This window comes from Trachymyrmex septentrionalis, unplaced genomic scaffold (genome assembly GCF_001594115.1).
Source record: "Trachymyrmex septentrionalis isolate Tsep2-gDNA-1 unplaced genomic scaffold, Tsep1.0 scaffold21, whole genome shotgun sequence".
NCBI classification, from domain to species: domain Eukaryota; kingdom Metazoa; phylum Arthropoda; class Insecta; order Hymenoptera; family Formicidae; genus Trachymyrmex; species Trachymyrmex septentrionalis.
In genome coordinates this window covers 1,383,130-1,402,832 of record NW_017305288.1, presented here as the reverse complement: position 1 = coordinate 1,402,832, position 19,703 = coordinate 1,383,130, and the positions used below count along the sequence as shown (strand labels likewise).

At 31.4% G+C, this 19,703-nt stretch overlaps 3 protein-coding genes across 5 annotated transcripts; all 3 read right to left on the bottom strand.

The window, feature by feature from the left end:
• Positions 1-1,484: 1,484 nt before the first annotated feature.
• LOC108748017 lies at positions 1,485-4,530 on the bottom strand. Of its 2 annotated transcripts, none has more exons than XM_018485962.1 (5): positions 4,501-4,530; positions 3,453-3,610; positions 2,831-3,134; positions 2,414-2,607; positions 1,485-1,819 (listed from the first exon to the last, which is right to left on the bottom strand). In XM_018485962.1, the coding sequence occupies exons 2-5, from the start codon at positions 3,586-3,588 to the stop codon at positions 1,485-1,487; spliced, it is 969 nt and encodes a 322-aa protein (XP_018341464.1). In that variant the 5' UTR covers positions 3,589-3,610; positions 4,501-4,530. The 2 variants fall into 2 exon arrangements, with proteins under 2 accessions (XP_018341464.1, XP_018341465.1); XM_018485963.1 differs by lacking the exon at positions 4,501-4,530 and adding an exon at positions 3,967-4,194.
• A 2,168-nt stretch (positions 4,531-6,698) lies between these two features.
• On the bottom strand, positions 6,699-12,040 carry LOC108747996. 2 transcript variants are annotated; one of them, XM_018485939.1, is made up of 5 exons: positions 11,857-12,040; positions 9,827-10,547; positions 8,887-9,060; positions 8,066-8,364; positions 6,699-7,267 (listed from the first exon to the last, which is right to left on the bottom strand). In XM_018485939.1, exons 2-5 carry the CDS (start codon positions 10,461-10,463, stop codon positions 6,845-6,847), a joined length of 1,533 nt encoding a protein of 510 aa, XP_018341441.1. In that variant the 5' UTR covers positions 10,464-10,547; positions 11,857-12,040; the 3' UTR covers positions 6,699-6,844. The 2 variants fall into 2 exon arrangements, with proteins under 2 accessions (XP_018341441.1, XP_018341442.1); XM_018485940.1 differs by having other exon boundaries at positions 8,887-9,006.
• A 3,992-nt stretch (positions 12,041-16,032) lies between these two features.
• On the bottom strand, positions 16,033-18,939 carry LOC108747995. Its single transcript, XM_018485938.1, has 4 exons — positions 18,691-18,939; positions 18,168-18,444; positions 17,381-17,644; positions 16,033-16,634 (listed from the first exon to the last, which is right to left on the bottom strand). The coding sequence occupies exons 1-4, from the start codon at positions 18,937-18,939 to the stop codon at positions 16,546-16,548; spliced, it is 879 nt and encodes a 292-aa protein (XP_018341440.1). The 3' UTR covers positions 16,033-16,545.
• Positions 18,940-19,703: the final 764 nt, after the last annotated feature.

Below are 19,703 nucleotides of genomic sequence, written 5' to 3'. Positions count from 1 at the left end.
AATTAAATAAAAAATATATTATTTTTTAATCACATTTTTTTACGGATATAAAAATCTAGCTTAGATTTGTTTATGTTATTAATACAATGTAAAAAATTAAAATTTGATTTGAGCATCATAGTGAAAACGAATATGAAATATATTAATGTTTAAGTAATCAGCCTACTGATATATGTGAAATCGATTCATGAAAGAGTCATAAACGCTGTTGGTTACAGTAAATCTTTCTTCAAGAAATTTATTTCTCATCAAAAATTATAGTCTTTCCTGAATGTTTTAAAATATGTGATTCGAAAAATTAAATATTACAAAATAATTACAAAATATTAAATAGATTTATAATTGCATTATCTTAAATAATTTCTAGAACTCTTTTTTAATAAGGCTGTTAAAATAATATTTAAAAAGTTGTTTGATATTAAGTTAAATTTTAAATAAATTAAAATCCAAGAAAGTATAAATGTATGAATAAATGCTATCATTTATTCACTTTATTTTAAATATATTAAATTATCTACTTAATTTTAAAAGCATTTAATTTATACATCTATATTATAATGCACAGACTGCTGAACGGCTTTTACCTTATCCTTTCAATAATAAATTCTTAAGTTTTCACTTAGAGGAGACTCTATAGAAAGCTTATAATAAAGATGCGTTATTTTCATTTTAATAGCAGATCAGAAAACAATTAAGCGTGTTCTCCTTTGCTTAATTTTATATCATAATTATTAACCCAATTGCGATAATTCTTATAATTTTTACAAACAAATTAATCATATCACGCGATACTATGCATCGATTCTCGAAATTGCGAACGTATACTATAAAAGTAGCGCAGGAATAATAGGTAGAAACTAAGACAATAAGAAAGTCAGTTGTATACATTACACATATACGTGTATAGAAAGATTCAAACATTTTCGACATTAGATATAGATAGAATATCTTTTAATATACATTTTATATACATGTATTCAATGAAATTGATATTGACATGAAATTTTAATTATGTACATAATTAACACAAATTAATAAAAAACGGATTGTTATATAGTCATATACATAATTAACTTAAATATATACACATAATAATGCATACATAAATTAAGTAAAAAACAGATTTTTTACGTTCCGATAAATATAAAAATTAATATAATAAAATTCAAATAACAGGCTTATATTTCAGCAATTTTATTGAAAAAAGGAATATATGATCTCTCTTACACATTCACGCTTCAATTATATGTATATATACAAAATATTTAAGTTATTGTTTAATATACATATACAAAACTTAATGTTGAATATAAATAACTAAATAAAAAATATGCTTTATAATAATATAATTTAAATTTCATATATTTTTTAATCAAAATATATATTTTGTATATAAATAATCTTCATAATTAAGTTTATTTTTAACTATTTGATTATAATCTGTTTCTTTTTTAGAAATAATGTAATAAATAAATCAATAAAGATTAGGATTTATAATGTTCATATCCTCGGTATGCCAAATCATGACTATAAGAATCTATATTTCCATAATGATCTCCATGATAATCAAAATTCGGATGTGATTCATAATGAGGTTGAGCAACTCCGTTTTTAGTGTACACTGGGGGATAATAACTTTGATACGGTTTATAAAGCTTAAAGAAACCTATTAGACCAGGTATGACGATCGCCAAAAATCCAAGGAATTTCTTGAATGAAGCCAATCCCAAAATCAAAGGCAGTAATAATAGAAGTTTCATTTTGAAAAGCTTTACGACAAGTAAGAAAGGTATAAGAAATTTTCTGAGTTGATGACGAGCTAAAACAAATTCAAAATTTAGTATTTAATTAATTAAAATAACTTAAGTAACCTAATCTTGCTTTTATGTTTTTAACATAAATAGCTTTAGCAATTAAACAACATTTAATAAACATATAGTAGTTAAGTTTTAAATTAAATTAATTTATTGTTAATTAATCGTTTTATATTTCAGTAATTTGAATAATTTATCTGACAGAAAGAACTAACTTTGCACAAATATATATAAAAATATTAAATAAAAATATTATCTTCATTAACTTTGCATAATAAACCGAGAAATTAATTGACTATGATACACAATGGCATTCTATTACTGCATATTTATTATACATAAATGTGATTATAAATTAAGAATTAATAATTGCTACAATAAAATAAAGAAAATAATAATTTTCTTTCTGATTTTTTCTTTCTGATAGACTTTCTGATAAATGATTTAGATTGCTCAGACTTAATAATGGATTTGCAAGTATCGTTTGCATACGAGTATATATTACGCTTTTGAATTTTTCAAATATTTTCTCAAATACCTTTATCATTATAAATATTTAAAAACATTTTTTTGTGTAATAATTTCAAATAAATACTTACAGAATAGTGTATCCTTTTTATCCTCAAGTGTATCAATTTCATCAGCAATTTCGTTCAAAAATCTTGGTTTATATACATCATTGAGATCAGTCTCCTCTTCAGGAATAGTCAATTCGAAAGACATTGTTTTAACAAACTTTTCCAACTTTCTTTTCATAAAATTGATCATTTGATCCCATTCTGTTTCATCGGATCTAATCAACATATGTTACTTTTAATTTATAAATCGCAGTATTTATTTAATAATTCGAGCAATATATATTCTCTCGACATATTATCAATACATTTAGAAAAATTATTTACGTATTTCTTAGACGCACATAAAAATCATTATATGTAAAATAAACGTCTATATATATAATTATATGGTATATAATTATATGTACTTTCATACCTATAAAGATATAGATAACATACCTAGGATCGTTAGAATATTCATACGGCTGACGATATACTTCTCTTACAACTTGATCAGACATTCGCTTAATTTGGACGTTATCATTTAAAGAATATTCAGCATGATCGAAAAAATCCGAAAAATATTTTAACGCTCGTGACTTGAAACATTCAGCTAAATCACCAGTTAAGCAACGTTCATTGACCTTTGCCAAATACGGATCAACATTTCGTCCAGTTCCAAAACCAATATAATTGAATAAATCTTCTACATGTTGAACAGGATTAAATCCTCTTTGTTGCGATGTAATTTCTTTAAGATTCTCTGAAATTATAAATTTATATATAATTTTGATTTTTTATTAAAATAAATTAAAATAATTTTTAAATTTTTATCAATTAAAATATAGTAAAAAATGTAGTATATTTTTTTAATTTAAATTTTAAATTATGTAACACGAAAAAATTAGATAGTGAAGTTGTGTAATGAATAAAACATATATAACTAAAAGTATTGTTAAAAGTTATTAACAAACATTTATAAATACTCGGTCTGTTTTGCGACTATCACGTGTACACTTGGCACAATTGTATAAGACATATCCGTGTATTTTAATAGAAATAATTTCGAAAACTAAAATACCTTCCTTATCTTGCTTATCTGCTTCATGTTCGATAGCGCTATCCTGAAAAGTAACTTTCCCGGTAGACTGACAACATGCCAGCAAAGACAATACCAAAAGGGCTCCTAGAATTACCAACAACCGCTGCAGTTGCATTCTACTCTTTTCTTTACACCACCTGCAATCACGACTCATTATTATTTCTCTAGTAAAATATTCCTATTATTAGAAGAAATACACATCACACATATCGATACAATTAACATTTCCTGCCGTTTTAAACGATGTATAAACTAGCGCAAATTACTAATTTCATCATTATAAATTGTTTTTTTTTGTTTGTAACAACACTTTTATTTTGCAATAACAAAATCAAAGTTAAAATATTTTATATACATATGTTTTAAATATATACGTGTAAAATAAACAATTATATGACTATTGAACATGGAATATAGTAACAACGAAATATAGTAACATGTTATTGATTTTTGAAAGAAGACAGAAAAGTTAAAATACGATCAGATGTCTCACCAAACTGTCAAATTATCGTGATTCGATATTCCTTACGCGACATCCTTGTCAAAAAACGTTCTCGTGGTGATTCTCAAACAGCACTTACAAGTCTGCGAGATCGACTGTTGGCAGTCGACGCACTGGTTCACCAAGTGCCGTTAGATGAGCGCACCAATCAGAAGTAAAGGACGAAAGCAAGCGGGTTTCAGATTCCAATTTCTGATCACGCGCGCATTCCACTTAAGTAATAGTAGTAATATATGTTATACCTCTAGAGTCATCTTTCTAACTACAAATCTTTCAGTTAAGTTGCGAAATTGCAAAATAAATTGTTGCTCCATAACATTATTAGGAATTATAACAATAACGGTGAATTTTTTCTTTTAGAAGCAATGAGCTGAGCAAGATCTTATAAACAAACGATGAATAAACCAAAAATTGATAAAAGAATAAGATTAAAACGAATTTCAAACTAGTTGATAAAGGAAACTGCTAGAAAAGGGACAAAAACTAAAAATCATTGGAATTACATTAGATTATATTATAACTTACCTTATTAATTGAAAACTAAAGGAAGAATTATTTATATAAAGCAAGAATTATTTATACAAATTAAAATGCCAAGCGTTTTAAAAATGATTAATACTGATTGACTTAACGAGCTTGACAAAACGTACTGAACACAGTTTTAGCCAAAAGTTATATGACGCCTTGACACACGTACTATCTTCGTATTTATATGGGTGTACCATCGAATACAGAGAGGGGATAGGATCCGCAAGTCGTTCCCAGAACGGCAACCAGGAGGATTTACAAAAATTGAAAGTGAAAGTAGTGTCCAGAATAAGAACCGGAATTAGGTAGACTCGAGAAACGGAGACGGAAGGTACATCGACGTAGGAGGAAGTCAACGTACTTTCATCTCCGGTTTATACAACCCAACGTGCGTCATCGCCGTATTAGGGAACACAATTCTTTTTTATTACCGATATTTCTTTTTCTTGCGCCATAATATGATTCCTGAATCACTATCGTTCAGCGTCATAATATGATTTCTGAGCTGATTTATATTACTTTCCTATATATGTGAGATAACATCATTTTTTTCTGTGACGTGCACGGAATTTAATACAGAATTTCGTTTGTTGTAAGGTTTAATCGATTTATCACGTTGTTCCGTGTAGTTGTTGTAATTCATGTTTTTAAAGTTAATTAAAAAAATTCTTTTTCTCTTTCGTTCTTTTTTTTATCGCTTTCTGTTCTAAATAGGATTTTGATTACATAATTGATTATGTCGTATGCTGACGCATTGCTTTGGAGAAACTCATATAACTGACATCATAATCTTTTATTGACGTACTCAGTCTGTACATCAATTTATAAATACTTAATTAATGGAATAATCGCAATTTTGGAATAAAATTAGAATTAATCTAAATACACATACGCTCTGCGCAACATGTTTATCGCTCGTATTACATATAAATTAGCATCTTCATCCTCACGTTATATAAATAAATAAATATCCAGAGTTACTATCATCCATCGTAAGATTAAATCTTGTACACGATGGTATTCGATAAATAAATATAAATTAAATATACAATAATTTTTTAACTTAATTACGTCGTATTTTGCACAACTCATCAAATAATTATTTATTAACGTTATTAAATTATTTACCGAACATTCATTTGTATAAATATCCATTTAAGAAAATTGATTTATTACAATTTTTTTAAGATTTGCAAGAGTTTTGAGCAAATTCAACTTGATGAGAATATTTTTTAGCATAATTGTTGATCGTAAATATTTCAAGATTGTTTACAAAAAAATAAATTTCTCTAATATTTTCATTTAAAATCATAAGCAGAACTCATTTCTATTTTCATACAAAAATCGCTTTATTACGTGAGAAGTAGATTAAATCACATGTACTCGTCTCGTAATCTAAAGCGAAATATTATTATGTGTAAATTGATGTTCTTGATTGTATCAACACAGTTTCTATTTTCCAAGATACTTAGAAAATAATACTGGCTTGCTCACAATTATGCCATAATCGAATGTTTTGTTCTATGTAAAACGTTCCCTATTTCTATAATGCACTTTCATTGAATTTAGTAGTTTATATGCAAGAAAATGTTGTGAAACATATTTTAAAGCTAAGTTTAAATAACGTCAACAATTATAAAAAAAACATGCATTTATAACTTCAATACAATTTTAACAATCTCAAAAAAATATATCCTAATTATTTATAAAACGTTTTAATTATAAATTTAATTTCTTGAAAAAAAAAATAAAAGTTCTAAGATCTGACAGGTTTACATATTCTAACACGTTTACACACTCGACATCGCGCTCTTGCTACAAACGATAATTTAGAAAAATGTGTATGGTACCATCAAGAGCTTGTTTAGTTTTGAGAAGTTGAAGATTCAAACAATGGCGAATTAAAACTGTCTCAAGGGCCCCAAATGCAAATTAATTTCAGAATCTCTTATCTAAGACGCTATTCCAAAATTGAAACAATTTCAAAAATATTTAAATATTGTTTTTCATCTTAAACTTTGACTAAAAGTTAATCAAGTTTTTGGGGAAAAAAACTTGACGTTTTGCATCTTAAAGCTCTCCGAATGAGCGCTTCGACCGTAATAATCCACCACTAAGAATACCTACGAACTTTACTTGCGCGCAAAATCTATGAATGAACGTTCAATCGTTAGAGCAAACGCTAAATCTTTTTGGCAATTGCACTAGTGCATCCGATCAGAACTATATAAGCCACTGCTCCTAAAGCTCGTGTATTCGATGAAGCGATATGAGACGCGTCTTCTTTTTTTATCACGTTTGCAATTAATAATAGCAACGACAAAAGTAAATTATAACGTTCTCAAATCTTTCTGGCCTGAACGAGCTTATTGATATCTTGATACGTCGCAAGCATCGCTTGATTTTGCTTTAAGGTCTGATCTTCACGAGCGTTCGCACAATTCGCATAAATCTCTTCGCACTTGACGCCATCCTGGCCATCCTTGGCGGATTTCATGTATCTGAAGAAACGTAGAACGTCGGGATTGTCGCTGCTGGGTTTCCTCAGCTCGTTTAACTCCCTAGACAGCTGAGCAGAGACCAGGTTTGAATATGGCGCATAACGCGCGGGGCTCCGATACATCGCGCACACTGCGTACTCCCTGCAGCCTTCCGTGTTGTGTCCGAGGCGAGAGAAAACGGCGTCCAGACGTGACAGCAGGGGTGAGTAGAACGGGTCGTAGTTCGTCAACAGCAAAGAGCTCGTTGGTATCTCGTGAAAGACCTACCGCCAATAATCAATATGCGTGTTTACAGCTACGTAATGGTCACTGTATCCGTTACGCGTGCAGCTAGGCGCCGATTGAGTTAAAAAACGAAGCAAACAAAGAAGTGGGTCGCAACGACGTGAATCTCAATGACCAATGTCAATAGTCGAATGGTATCAAAAGTGGAAAGCACGGTCCTCTCTATTCATTGATGATGAGAAAAAGTTGCAGCATAAAAAAAAAGACAAAGGTATTCTTATGGCATACTTACCCATTTCATTATTGAGTCAAATGTTAACAGACAATTCTTTCATGATTATGCGCGATTATTAATGCGACTATTAATGCGACGGTAACATGTACGAATCAACAGCTGCATTTTCTGATCCTATCCAGTTGCAATCATTCGGTAAGAATTATTACTATTACATAATCAAGAATTCCATTAATTAACTATTAATAAGAAAGGTCCTGACAATTAATATATATAGTTTCGATTAAACTTCCTTATTAAATGTATGGATAACATTATCCGAGTACAAAAAAAAAAAAGAAAAGAAAGTAGTGCAGTGACTTGGAAGCCATTTATTTACTTTGTGACAAGAAAATATATAAGATCTGCGAGTAATTGGCTGCGTTCAGCAAAGAAAACTGATCAATGATTTAATATGATTGATTCTTACCTTTAGAGTTCTTTACTGGATAAGCGTACGAACCAATCAAATCAAAGAATATCCCTGAGCGCTTACTTGATCAGTTTTTTCTGCCGAACGCAACCAATTAAAAATCGTGTATTACTTATTCAAAAAGCTCACCTTAAAATCTTGTGGTTTAGAAAGTCCATGTGCAGCCACGTGTCGCGTATAGTAACGATCCGAAAGCGCATTTGCGTGAGATATTCTCGAATCGACGAATCCATAGCGGGACGCAATATCCGGAGTTTTCTGTGTCTGCATCATACTCTCGTCGTACATGGCGGATGCTGGTAACGTGCCTACCGGTTGTCGCGTCAGATAATCATCGTTATAAAGATCGGAGTTATCTTTAAACTCGAAATTCTCTTCCGATGCCGCCACGGGCGCGGGATGCGAAGATTGCGCGAAAGAGGAAACACCTGGAATTTATGCGTAACATGTATTTACACTTTTAGTTCAGCTTTCTCAATTAATATTAATGCTACTATGTGAATTCTTGCAAGAATACAAAAGACTATTTTCTATAGAGAAATTCTATGGAGAAACTGTTTTCTCAATAAGATTTGATTTCTACATCTTTTATATATACATATATGTGCTGTTTTTTAATTTCTAATATTAATTTTTTCAATTTTCTAAACCTTCCATGCTTACACAAAAATAAAATTCGATTGAAAAATCAACAATTATATTATAAAGTTATAATCTCTAAAGCTACTTGAATTGCTAAAACTTATTAATTGTTCGATATTGAATAATTACACGCTAATATTGATTAACATCGATTAGACACTTACCGTCTACTACACGTATATGTGTGTATAGCATATTCTTTGATAAAGAAATAAAATATAATGATAGTTATACCAATCATTACAAATTGTTTTTAAATATTTATAATATGCTTGTAATAAGATTTACTAATTGCAAAATATACGTACCTTTTCCAACGATATTACCAATACTGCCGATGATACTGGGTAGGAAGAGAGCAAGTAGCACACTCTTAATTATTTGTACGCCGAAGAATAAGGGTAGCAATAGTTTCTTCAGACCAAATGCTAGAAAACCAAGCCCGAATCCTGTTAAAAAGGTACTCTTTCCCTGAAACACGGCTGAAAGCAAAAGTACCAGCTCGTTAAAGCCCTGCGGTTAGCCCTGAAAGCCATGCTGCAAGCAGCATCTTTTTTCATATTCTCCCACTCCAACTCCACGTGCCACGCATTTTGCTGAAACACACTCCACGTGTGAATAAAAAAATATTCACCGTAATTATAATTAATTTGACTGCTCGCACAATGTTACACGCCTCGTTTTTCCTCATACCCGTTTTTATCGCTGGTTTAGTTTGCATTTTTGCCAATTAGCATGGACCCAACCTCGTTACTTGATTTAACTCCAAAAAGCCAATTCATGAAGTTAAAGCTTTCTCTCACACCCTAATTTTATTTATGCCAGATCGTGCTTACGAGCGTACTAGATTCGTCGCTTATCAGGTAGTTAAAAGAATTAAATAATTCATTTTTATAAAGAGAATCATTTTCTTTTAGGACAAATGTTTGGAAAAACTGCATTTCTATAAAAGCATTATAAAAATATCTTGAAAATCAAGTTGAAAGGTGGAAATAGAAAAAGGTCGCGTTATTTTCTACGAAATAATTTCCTTTCTAGTAAACTGCTCGATTACTTTCACTACGTATCAATTAGAGATTACGCAATTGCTTTGCAGTAAGCATCGCATAATATAGGTAATAAAAATAGATACTATGTCGCTCAATATAAACGATCGCAGTTTTAGAAAATCCACCTTTCGCGTCGACAAAAGTAACGGCACTAGTACACACGCGACAAAAATCTGTAGCAAGCGGTCTAGAAACTCACAACCGAAGAACGTCCTGGCTTTCCTGGCGAGACTGAGATCCTTATTCAGCTGTATCTTCATCACGTGTGTCCTGGCATAACGATGAACCTTATCCAAAAGATTTAAATCCGCATCATTTTTCTTTCGACCGTTGCACGTAACGTTGACTTCAGGGTTTCTTATAATCTGCACAGATTCTGTTACATTATACGTATCAACCCTCGAAAGTTGATCTAAAAAGTTCGAGAAATCCTTCCGTATACAAGAAACCGTGAGCTTTCCTTTGCATTCTGTTGAATTTGACAGAGATTGATTGGTCAACGAATTCATTTCAATTGGATTAGCTGTAACATTAGCTATTCTCGTCGGCTCAATCTGATAATTCGATTTGTCGTCTTCGATATCGAATTTCGTTGGTTTTCCATGCATATTGTGCGGATGATCACGCAACAGTTTGTCAATTTTATTTTTAGATTCTTGAGAAAGCGGCACCTCGTTCTCCTCGACGATATCATCATCGTTCCACGCGGTCTCGTTCAAGGACGCAACCTCCGCGTAGACCTTGACCCCCACGACAGAATGAATGTCGCACGCAATAGCCAGGAACACAATCGAGAATATTATGGCTATCCTCCCTTTTGCCATTGTCCAATCCATGAAAAAGGCACCAGGCGCTTATCTATTGGCTAGCTACAGTTATTACATGAGGAGAACTGCATCTCGACCTGCGGGCTCCGTTTTCTAAAATAAGATAAATAAGTGAAAACACAACAAGAATAAGAAACTTTAAGATCGAATGTATAAAATAACAATTGTTACAGTACAAGCGCAAAAGTAAAAAACTATATACGTAATTGAAAAATCGATAAAGAAAAAAAAAACAGATAAGTACAAGACTTAAAAGTCTGAAAAATAAATTTCTTTAGACACAAATACATAAAATAATTTTGTATTGCTTTTCTTTTAGAAAGCCTATTGAATGAATTGAACGTAAAATTATTCATTTGGAAATAATTAATATCTGTCTATTTATTAATATCTAATTCTATCGATTTATATTTTTACGTTATATTTCGAAGACTTTATTGAGAGAGAGAGAGAGAGAGAGATTTCACAATTATGAAATCATATAAAAAGAAAATACATAATAATACTAATAAACAAATATTATTCAAATGATTAAGTAAGCTAATAATAACATAGTACTCTGTAAATGTGATAAAATTCGATTATGTTAAATCTGCACGTATGTTGTGTCACCGAAAACAATCAGCTGATTCTTTTATTCATGCGGGTGAACTGTACGCAAAGATTAAACATTCTGTTAAACATTTGTGATTGATTAATTAAACCAATTCTGTTACTCAACTGCAATTTGTCGATATCTGCATAAACTATTCGTTATTTTTGAAAACTTTTATTTTAATTATGTTTTTTAAAGTCAATCGACACAACTAATTATTGAAAATTTATTTCTTATTAATCTTAAATATTGCACTATTATATTAATATTATTTATAATACTGTATTATCTCAATTTTTCTTGATACGTATTTTCAGATTAAACAAATTATCAGAATAACAAATGATATATATTTTATAAATACTTTTTAATTAAATTGTTCATATATAAAATTAAATAAAGAAAAATTTAATTTGATAAAACAAATCTGTATCTCATAATCTTTTGCTTTATTAAGAAATTATGTGTATATTTACATATATACACATAGTACGATAAAATGTAAAAATAAAAAAATCTCAAAAAATATATACATGTGTATACATTAATCTAAGTCATAATTTAGTCTTTAAAGATCTAACTATGCGCACGTGTGCAGTTAGAATTCATAACTGGTATATAAGTGTACGGTTATACGAGTGTTCTTTCACCAAATGACTTTAATACAATCTCATTAACAATGCTCTATCTATGCATTTTCCCGCATGTACATGCTAAACGTAATTTTTATTCACCAATAAAATACACATAACTATTTATAGAAAGTTATTAGTCAGTATTTCTTGTTGTAAATGCTTTTATACTCACTTTCACAATATATCTCTGACATCAACAACTTGCCTGCACTTAGACTAAGTGATCGGTGTCAATTTCAAGTAACCGGACTTCTTTTAATATTGAAAAACGGCCGGTCGACTATGCGCGCCTGAATAATCAAGCGGCCAGAAAAGTCGGAATCGTGTACGACGTCCGATACTATACTGGCAGCCGGTCTCCGTAGGATCGGCTCGGCTGACCCAATCTGGGTTACCCGGCCATCCGTCTGTCCGTCCTTCTATCCATTCCCCTTTCCGCCTTCCTTGCTCACCACGTTCGTTCATTCGTCCGTTCCCTTCCCGCCATTCGGTTTAGGAGCTACCCTTCTTCCAAGGAAGAATTGCAAATATAACTGTTAGTCGAGGGGGAATTTTTCTCATTTCAATTGAATTCGTCGCAGGTCTATATATTATTTAAAGAAAACATATTCCACACGACGATTTCACTTGGCGGTATTTCGGCGGAATGTCCAGATCGGCCAGTTCAATGAGCCTGACGAGATGCCGCCCAATGGTACAGGAGATGATTCTCCAAGACAATTCGCTAATAAATAGATCTTAATTTAATCGAGGAGAAAGGGAAAAGGAAGAAAAAGAGCAAACAGGAGGGCTAAATTATATATGAGGGGATGATCGAAATAAATCTAAGCTGATCTAAGAACTCCCAGTTGGTTTTTAGTCTATATATTTTTCGTCGAGATTACCTCTGCTCTACAATAGCTTTTATATTATTTCAGAGAAATAAGAAAAATAGAGTAAAGTACAATATAATGACAAATCAAAACTTTTTCCTAACTCTAACTGAAAATTATTAATAAATCTATTCTTATCCTAAATGAAATCTTTTAGAACGAGGATGCGATTCTAAACACTTCTACAACAATTTCTTGTAGGAAATATATAATTTTTTATAGCAACAAAAAGACAGCTTGATCAATTAAAACTACTTTAGATCCGTTTAATTGTCAAGAGCAAAAAGTAGCGATTTTTTAAAATCTCTTTCGTGTGATCTACTTTTCATATGGAAACTATCTTCGGTTATGACGTCAGCAAAGATCACTCGTTCAAGTCCAATCAAATTAGTCACGAGTTCAATCGCGGTTGCACACCTTTATAAACGATTTCTCTTATGTTTTCTCGGAAATCTACCGATCCCAGATAATATTTGTGACCTCCGAAAAACTGGTTTACGTAATAATTTTGGGTTTCGTCTACATCAACATGTTAGTCAATCTTTTATTTGGTAGATATGACAAATGATTCAATTATTATAAAATGATTATCATTTACATTTGACGGTAATCACGGTATACATGTGTATACCGTGATTACCGTGTTTCAAAGTACTATTTATTAATGGACATTGACAGAAGGAATCCGTTATAACACAAAAGAATCTTTACGAGCATGTTATAGAATGCTGTCAATATTGTCAAACAAAAACAAATTTTTTAGAGCTTTATAGCCGACAAACTTTGCATCGTAAATTACTAAATGCTTGTATAAGTAAAACAAAACATAACATTTTAATTTTATTCATAAAAAAATTAGTACTGTGCTAGTAATAATTCTATAAAATTCAAATGCAGCTTTTATGTGAATATTTTAAATTGTAAGGAAGTAATTAATTTAAAAATGAACATGGGAGGGGGGTTTCTTTTTTGTCTTTACAAACTCAGAACATATTTTCATAATAATTTATAACTTTTTATCGGCATTCTGTAATATTTACAATTTAAACTAAAATTTTTGATCAAATTTCCTTATGCAAAAATGTATTCTTTTTATAAGAAGAAGGTCACACAGGCCAGTGTGTTACTTCTTTTGGCTTCAGTTTCACGTTCAAGTCGGTGACACCTATAGAATCGTTCGCTTGTTTCTTAAAAACGTGGGTATTGTACATACATTCTCCGTGTTTTTATTTTTATTATAATTTTCATAGAGAGGAGAGAGAGAGAGAGAGAGAGAGAGAGAGAGAGAGAGAGATTCTTACCAAGTATTGGTACTCATATCTGACAATAAACAAAAAGGAGCATACCCGACTCATTGCATTGAAATTAATTATTTTAATCAAGAATTTATAAAGAAAATAATTTATCTTTAAACACATTGAAGTAATAAAGAAAAATCTGTATTATTTCTTATAAATATTTTTATATTAACATGTGAAGTATGTATGAATAAATGTGTGATGTGATTACAATCTTTTATCATTGGTCTGTTAATAAAACAAAGAAAAACATTCTTAAGAATATCACAATTCAATTAAGGAAAGGAAAGTAGAAAACTATTTAATTATACTCGACAATATTATTTTCTTTTATAACTATAATCGTGCGCATACGCACACACGCATACATATACGCACACATCCAAATGAGAAATAACATAATGTTAAACATACAACTCGGTTTCACTAAATGTTGAAAAATTTCAAAGGACGGAAAATTAAAATGCAAAACAAATGATTATCAACGTTTACAAAAACTTTTTTTTTTGTTTACACTTATTTTATTGAAATTTATTCATACACATAGTGTACATCATAATCACAAGCGGTACTAAAACCTGACATACAGTATTTCTTATGTGATAAAATTGAAATTCTGCCGCGAAATAATATCTTTTTTTTTTTTCTAGAGGTCAATCGTCCATCGTAACATAAATTTGATTGACTTCCGCAAAAAGCAATGTTCATTTAAGAAAATGGAAGGACTGTTCCATTTAAGCTAGACCAACAATTGTTCACGAGGCTTTGCTTTCTGTGAACTTCATCTGTGGCATCTCGAGAAGTACCTCCGGTATTTAACGCACACCACTCAGAATCGTCTTCGCCATACGTGCGCATGAATCAAATACATACGAATCATACAATATGCAGGAAATACGTTCGACGTAGATACGCAAGTCGAACGCCGTGACATGAACGATGGTCCGTTACATTAATGCGACTTTTTTCGTTCGTATATAACGTAAGAACGTAACGGTCGAGTTGCCGCGGACGAGTGCACGTTGCGTATCGATCGTGCCTATCCTGCAGCGATGCGCAATGTGTCGCTTCCGATTCGCGTTTCCTATTGTGCCGTGGAGCCCAAGCATTGTTGTCACTTTATCGCTTGCCATCAAAGTCAAGCGTGTCTTTTTATTATTCTATAACACACGTCTCGTATGACATACAATATTTATTTCTTGCAATAAAAGATATTAAAAATCGTAATAGTATGTGAAAAATGCATTCTTTATGAGAAAAATCGGGTTTACGTCAGACTAGACTTCTTCAAAGACTCGCGTTGGGAAGTCCGATGAAAAAAAAACTTCATCGCCGGGAAACTAAGATTAATCCTATCGATGAACACGTGATGGGTTCAAGAAAAGCGTATTGAAGAAGGGAAAGGGTGAGAGCAAAATTCATCAATTGTAAATTCATCATCTGGAGCCTAAAATATGTGTCGACAAGTCGACGATAACTGGGCTCTCGCCGTGTACTGTCCGCGAGTCAATAACGGTCTTCGATCGACTCGTGCATGGGTCACATGTTTGTATGTATACACGACACACACGGTCAAGGTAGACGCACAGACGCATAACAGCGACACAGGAGTTGGCTCGTGAACGCGTTTGAGCTACAAACTGGGCGCTTGTCCAAATCTGTCAGTAGGTCAGTAGAGGGGCCATCGTACTCGGTCGAGTGACCTTGACCACAAATGGTCCTCCTGCCATGGAGTGGCAGGATTTTACGATTTTTCACTTTGAAATTTGAGGAAAGACGGTCCGGTGTGAGAAACAAGCACGCCGAATACTTTTGGTAAAAAATTAGTAGATACTTTGCGCTATATCGTAATCATATATTGTTGTTATTAGAAAACAATTAGAAAAATAAGCGAAGATAATTGAACTTGGATGAGCTCCACACTTGACTATACCGCTGACTATACTGTAATTTAATTACTTTACCATAAATATTCATAATTTAATAGTGTCAATAAAAAATAGTGCAACTGCATTTTTTTTGGCAGTTGCATTCAGTTGTGTAAATAATCTTCTAGAAAGTTAGTTTTGCAGTTGTAATAGCTTTCATTAATAACATCAAGTTATAGAAAAATCTAATCAAAGCTAATCAGCAACGATATATCACCGATATCATCTTGATGTAAAATTAACAATAAATAATATAAAACGAGAGATAAAAGATAGAAAGTTGTAGAAATTAATGTTCTAAAAAATTATTACAGGTATTTTATGCTCTTTCGCGTCCCCGTTAATGCGGGTTTTAAGAAAAAGCCGGATGTATCCTTAACATCTTATCCTTTCTCAAAACTCGCGAGCTGCAAAGGTTAAAATATATCAATACGTTCCTCAAATAACGGTAAACTATGTGAAAGTTATTTCACGAGTGTTCTTTGCTAGAATAAGCGACGAACGAGCGTAGCCGAGATAAGCGTTTGGCGACGTTCATTCAGTGCATATCCATTCACCGTGATTGCCATGAGTAATTTTACAGGAAATTACTAAGATCAAATACACGGATCACAATTAGATTAATCGTAATTGTACTACTTGTTGAAGTGTTATTTCGCGTGCTACTATGCAATTGACTCGCCTTCGAAAGATTATCAGAAGATAATCTTTCTAAACAAATACGATATTATCGTTGATGATCATGAATTACTCTGGTATATTTTCACCCATAAGGATTACGAAGTATTTGATAACTCGGATATCCCAACTGATAATCGTTTCTATGCCAATTACTGTCATCCGTTCCGTATCCTGCAAAGAAAATGTCAAAATGCATATTACAAGTTTATGATATTTTTTAACAAATAGATATATAAAGATCTTTATTCGAATGTGCCAATTTTGTATAAGAAAAGATTCAGTATTATTGATGTCAAAGATTTGTGATACGCTACATGACGTTAAAGATTTAAAGGAATTATTAAATATAAATGTGTCAAATATAAAACACTATCATATAACGTACACTGACAGCTGTTTCAAATGTAATACTTGTCGCTGTTGGCCAATATCAAATATGTTTATCCCAACATAAATATGTCATGTGTATTGATCTATAAAGATGTATCAGCTGTTACAGCTGAGCGACGCTATCTTAACTTAGCCTACATAACATATAATCGTGCAAACTATCACTAGGATGTGCCAGTTATTTTTATTCGATAAGAAAATTTTTTCATACATATTAGCATATATAACTTAACAACACATAAAATAAACAAAAAATTTTTATTATATAAAACGAATTTCTAATACTATTTTTAAACATGAATATAACGAATAAAAGAATCACAATTTTTGAATATCCATTATTCTTTTCGCACCGTTCGTTTTATTTAAAATTTTACCAAACATAATAAATATATGTCTATATACCTATAATTTGGTATATAGATACCTAAACAAGTTATAGTCTATACCAATGGTACAGACTATAACTTGTTTAGAAAGCATAGTATTTTTGTCAAAGACAAAAAATATTTTTAATATACCCTTACCTGTTGGATAATCTGCTGTTGTGTCCGCTGCAGTGGACCACAGATGAAAAGGATGTGCATGATGCGCGTGAGGATGTTGTACTTTGCAAATCTTTAAATGGGCGAATACTGATGGTAAAATTAATGATCCAAGTACGAGAAGTTTTTTGATAAAATGAACTCCTAGGAAAATTGGTAACAGCAATAGTTTCAGTTTTATTAAATTTAATAATATAAGAATAGGGAAGATAATATTTTTCTTCTTCTTGAAAATTCGCCAATCGCCTGTAAAACGAATATAATTCATAAATTTTCTCTTTCTCAAAAATCGTCAAATATTATTACAGACTATGCAACTGTTGACATCGTTGCCGTTACAGGAAATATAAGGTAGTCAACTCTGCCATTTCGCCGTTCATCGCTTTTTTCAAATATATAGCACATTGTAACAGATTGCATAGTTTTTACAATGATTACTTGTTACGTGTAACGTTATCCGAAATAAAGTACAATAGAAACTATAATTACGCTCGGACACATCAAAAACATTCCGTTACATAGAACAGTAAGTACACCTTTTCTTTGTTATTGCCAAGAGATCAATATATCATTATAAGAATTTTCAGGATTTTTTCAGAACTTCAAGAAAAAATAAAGCACTCTACAATATTCATCATCAGTTTATTATATTTAACATAGATAAAAATATTCGACCGAATAACTAGAAAAAGAAATTGTAAAAAACAATATAAGAGAAAAAAATTGTTAAATATTTTATTATTCAGTCATCATTCTAATAAGATTTTACCTTCCGGTTCTTTGCTATCCTTTAGCCGCTCAAGTTCATCCTCATCCATAAACATCAAATTCGAAGAGAAGTCTCTGGCACCTGTGGCAACTGCCGAGTTGTCTATCGTATATACAATGGCACGTTTTGTCAATAAATCCTCTACACTGTCTCTAACAAAGTTCAGAGCTTCTGTTATACCACTTTTAAATGCCCGAGAACGTGGCAAATAGGGTAAAAAGGATTGCTTGTGAATCGATGGTATCCTTATTATTCGAAATGGTCCGTAACTAAATTCCTGAATTATAATTATTTATTTTAATTAACTAATTTACATTGATATGTAATTTATATTGATAATTCTTTTTTTTTAATTAAAAATTTATACACACTTACAATCTTAATGTTAACAAGATACAGAATTAATTAGGATTAGAATTAAATTGCTTCTTTGTTACAGTTAACGTTATGCAATGTAGATTATTCATTTCTAATTTTTGGGATATAATCGAATTTTATGTAATCACAAATAGCAAACACGTACCTTTTCTCTCACTATTGTATTTAACCATTTCGCGGCTTTATATTTGCCACAAGTTGTATAATCTCTCTTTAAATCGCATTCCATTTCACATTTTTGAACAAAAAGATCCGTTGTATTATCAAAAGCCAATGAGTGAGTCCGTCGTGAACAAACAATTAATAAAATAAACATCCAGCACGATACTTCAATCACTCTTGGATATCCGATTTTGCGAGACCACTCAATAACTCCGAAATATCCGCACTTCATAATTTAGATCAATGACTTTAAGTTTACACTATTGATTTGGATTTTGTTAGTTTCGATCAACTAATTTATATTTCATTGCAGAGAATTGTGACGATCACCTGTCTCGCATCGAATTTCTGTACAGTCATTGTTATTGTTTCTCATGATGGTCATCAATTATACGAATCATCGAGATGCATCGCATCGAAAGTGAATACCGTAATTAATCAAAAAAAATCATAAGTGATGCTATATGATACGAAAGATTATCGCATAAAAAATATCGCGCACTCTTTTCACAGAATGATGCAGGATGATGCAGAAAAGCAAGATTAGGTGCACACGCTCACTGACAGTGGTTAGAAGGTGTTCTGACCATTTATACGGCGTGCATTTAGGTCGGTGGGGGTAACGGTCCATGGCTTAGATAATACTATACAGAGATTGCGCCTGCATTCTACACGGTACTCTTGAGAAACACTCGAGGACTCGCTGATGGTCGTTGGCTGGTCGTGGAAATTCCATGTAATGACAATGAGACAAACTCATCGCACCATAAAATTCGTGATACATTAAACCGGATATTTTAAGATTGAGGAAAAAGTATTAGAAAGATTATCCAACGATATTGCAAAGATACTTTGCGATAGATTTATTAATATTCTTCGCAAATTATTTTCTTGCTTTTTCATACTTAAAAAAAAATAGAAAAAAACATTTAATAAGCATTTGTATATGAAAGAAACAATTAAACTTACCTTAAAAGACCCCAAAAGACCCCCTTA

Excerpts from the sequence above, each read along its gene's own strand:
- LOC108748017 (XM_018485962.1), bottom strand. The coding sequence starts at position 3,588 with ATGCAACTGCAGCGGTTGTTGGTAATTCTAGGAGCCCTTTTGGTATTG. Across the intron at positions 2,608-2,830 it reads GAATATTCTAACGATCCTAG|ATCCGATGAAACAGAATGGG; the intron begins GTATGTTATCTA and ends TATGTTGATTAG. Across the intron at positions 1,820-2,413 it reads TAAAAAGGATACACTATTCT|CTCGTCATCAACTCAGAAAA; the intron begins GTAAGTATTTAT and ends AATTTGTTTTAG.
- LOC108747996 (XM_018485939.1), bottom strand. The coding sequence starts at position 10,463 with ATGGATTGGACAATGGCAAAAGGGAGGATAGCCATAATATTCTCGATT. Across the intron at positions 9,061-9,826 it reads AGCCAGGACGTTCTTCGGTT|CCGTGTTTCAGGGAAAGAGT; the intron begins GTGAGTTTCTAG and ends TTTTGCTTTCAG. Across the intron at positions 7,268-8,065 it reads CTAAACCACAAGATTTTAAG|GTCTTTCACGAGATACCAAC; the intron begins GTGAGCTTTTTG and ends TATTGGCGGTAG.
- LOC108747995 (XM_018485938.1), bottom strand. The coding sequence starts at position 18,939 with ATGAAGTGCGGATATTTCGGAGTTATTGAGTGGTCTCGCAAAATCGGA. Across the intron at positions 18,445-18,690 it reads ATACAATAGTGAGAGAAAAG|GAATTTAGTTACGGACCATT; the intron begins GTACGTGTTTGC and ends ATTATAATTCAG. Across the intron at positions 16,635-17,380 it reads AACAGCAGATTATCCAACAG|GATACGGAACGGATGACAGT; the intron begins GTAAGGGTATAT and ends TTTTCTTTGCAG.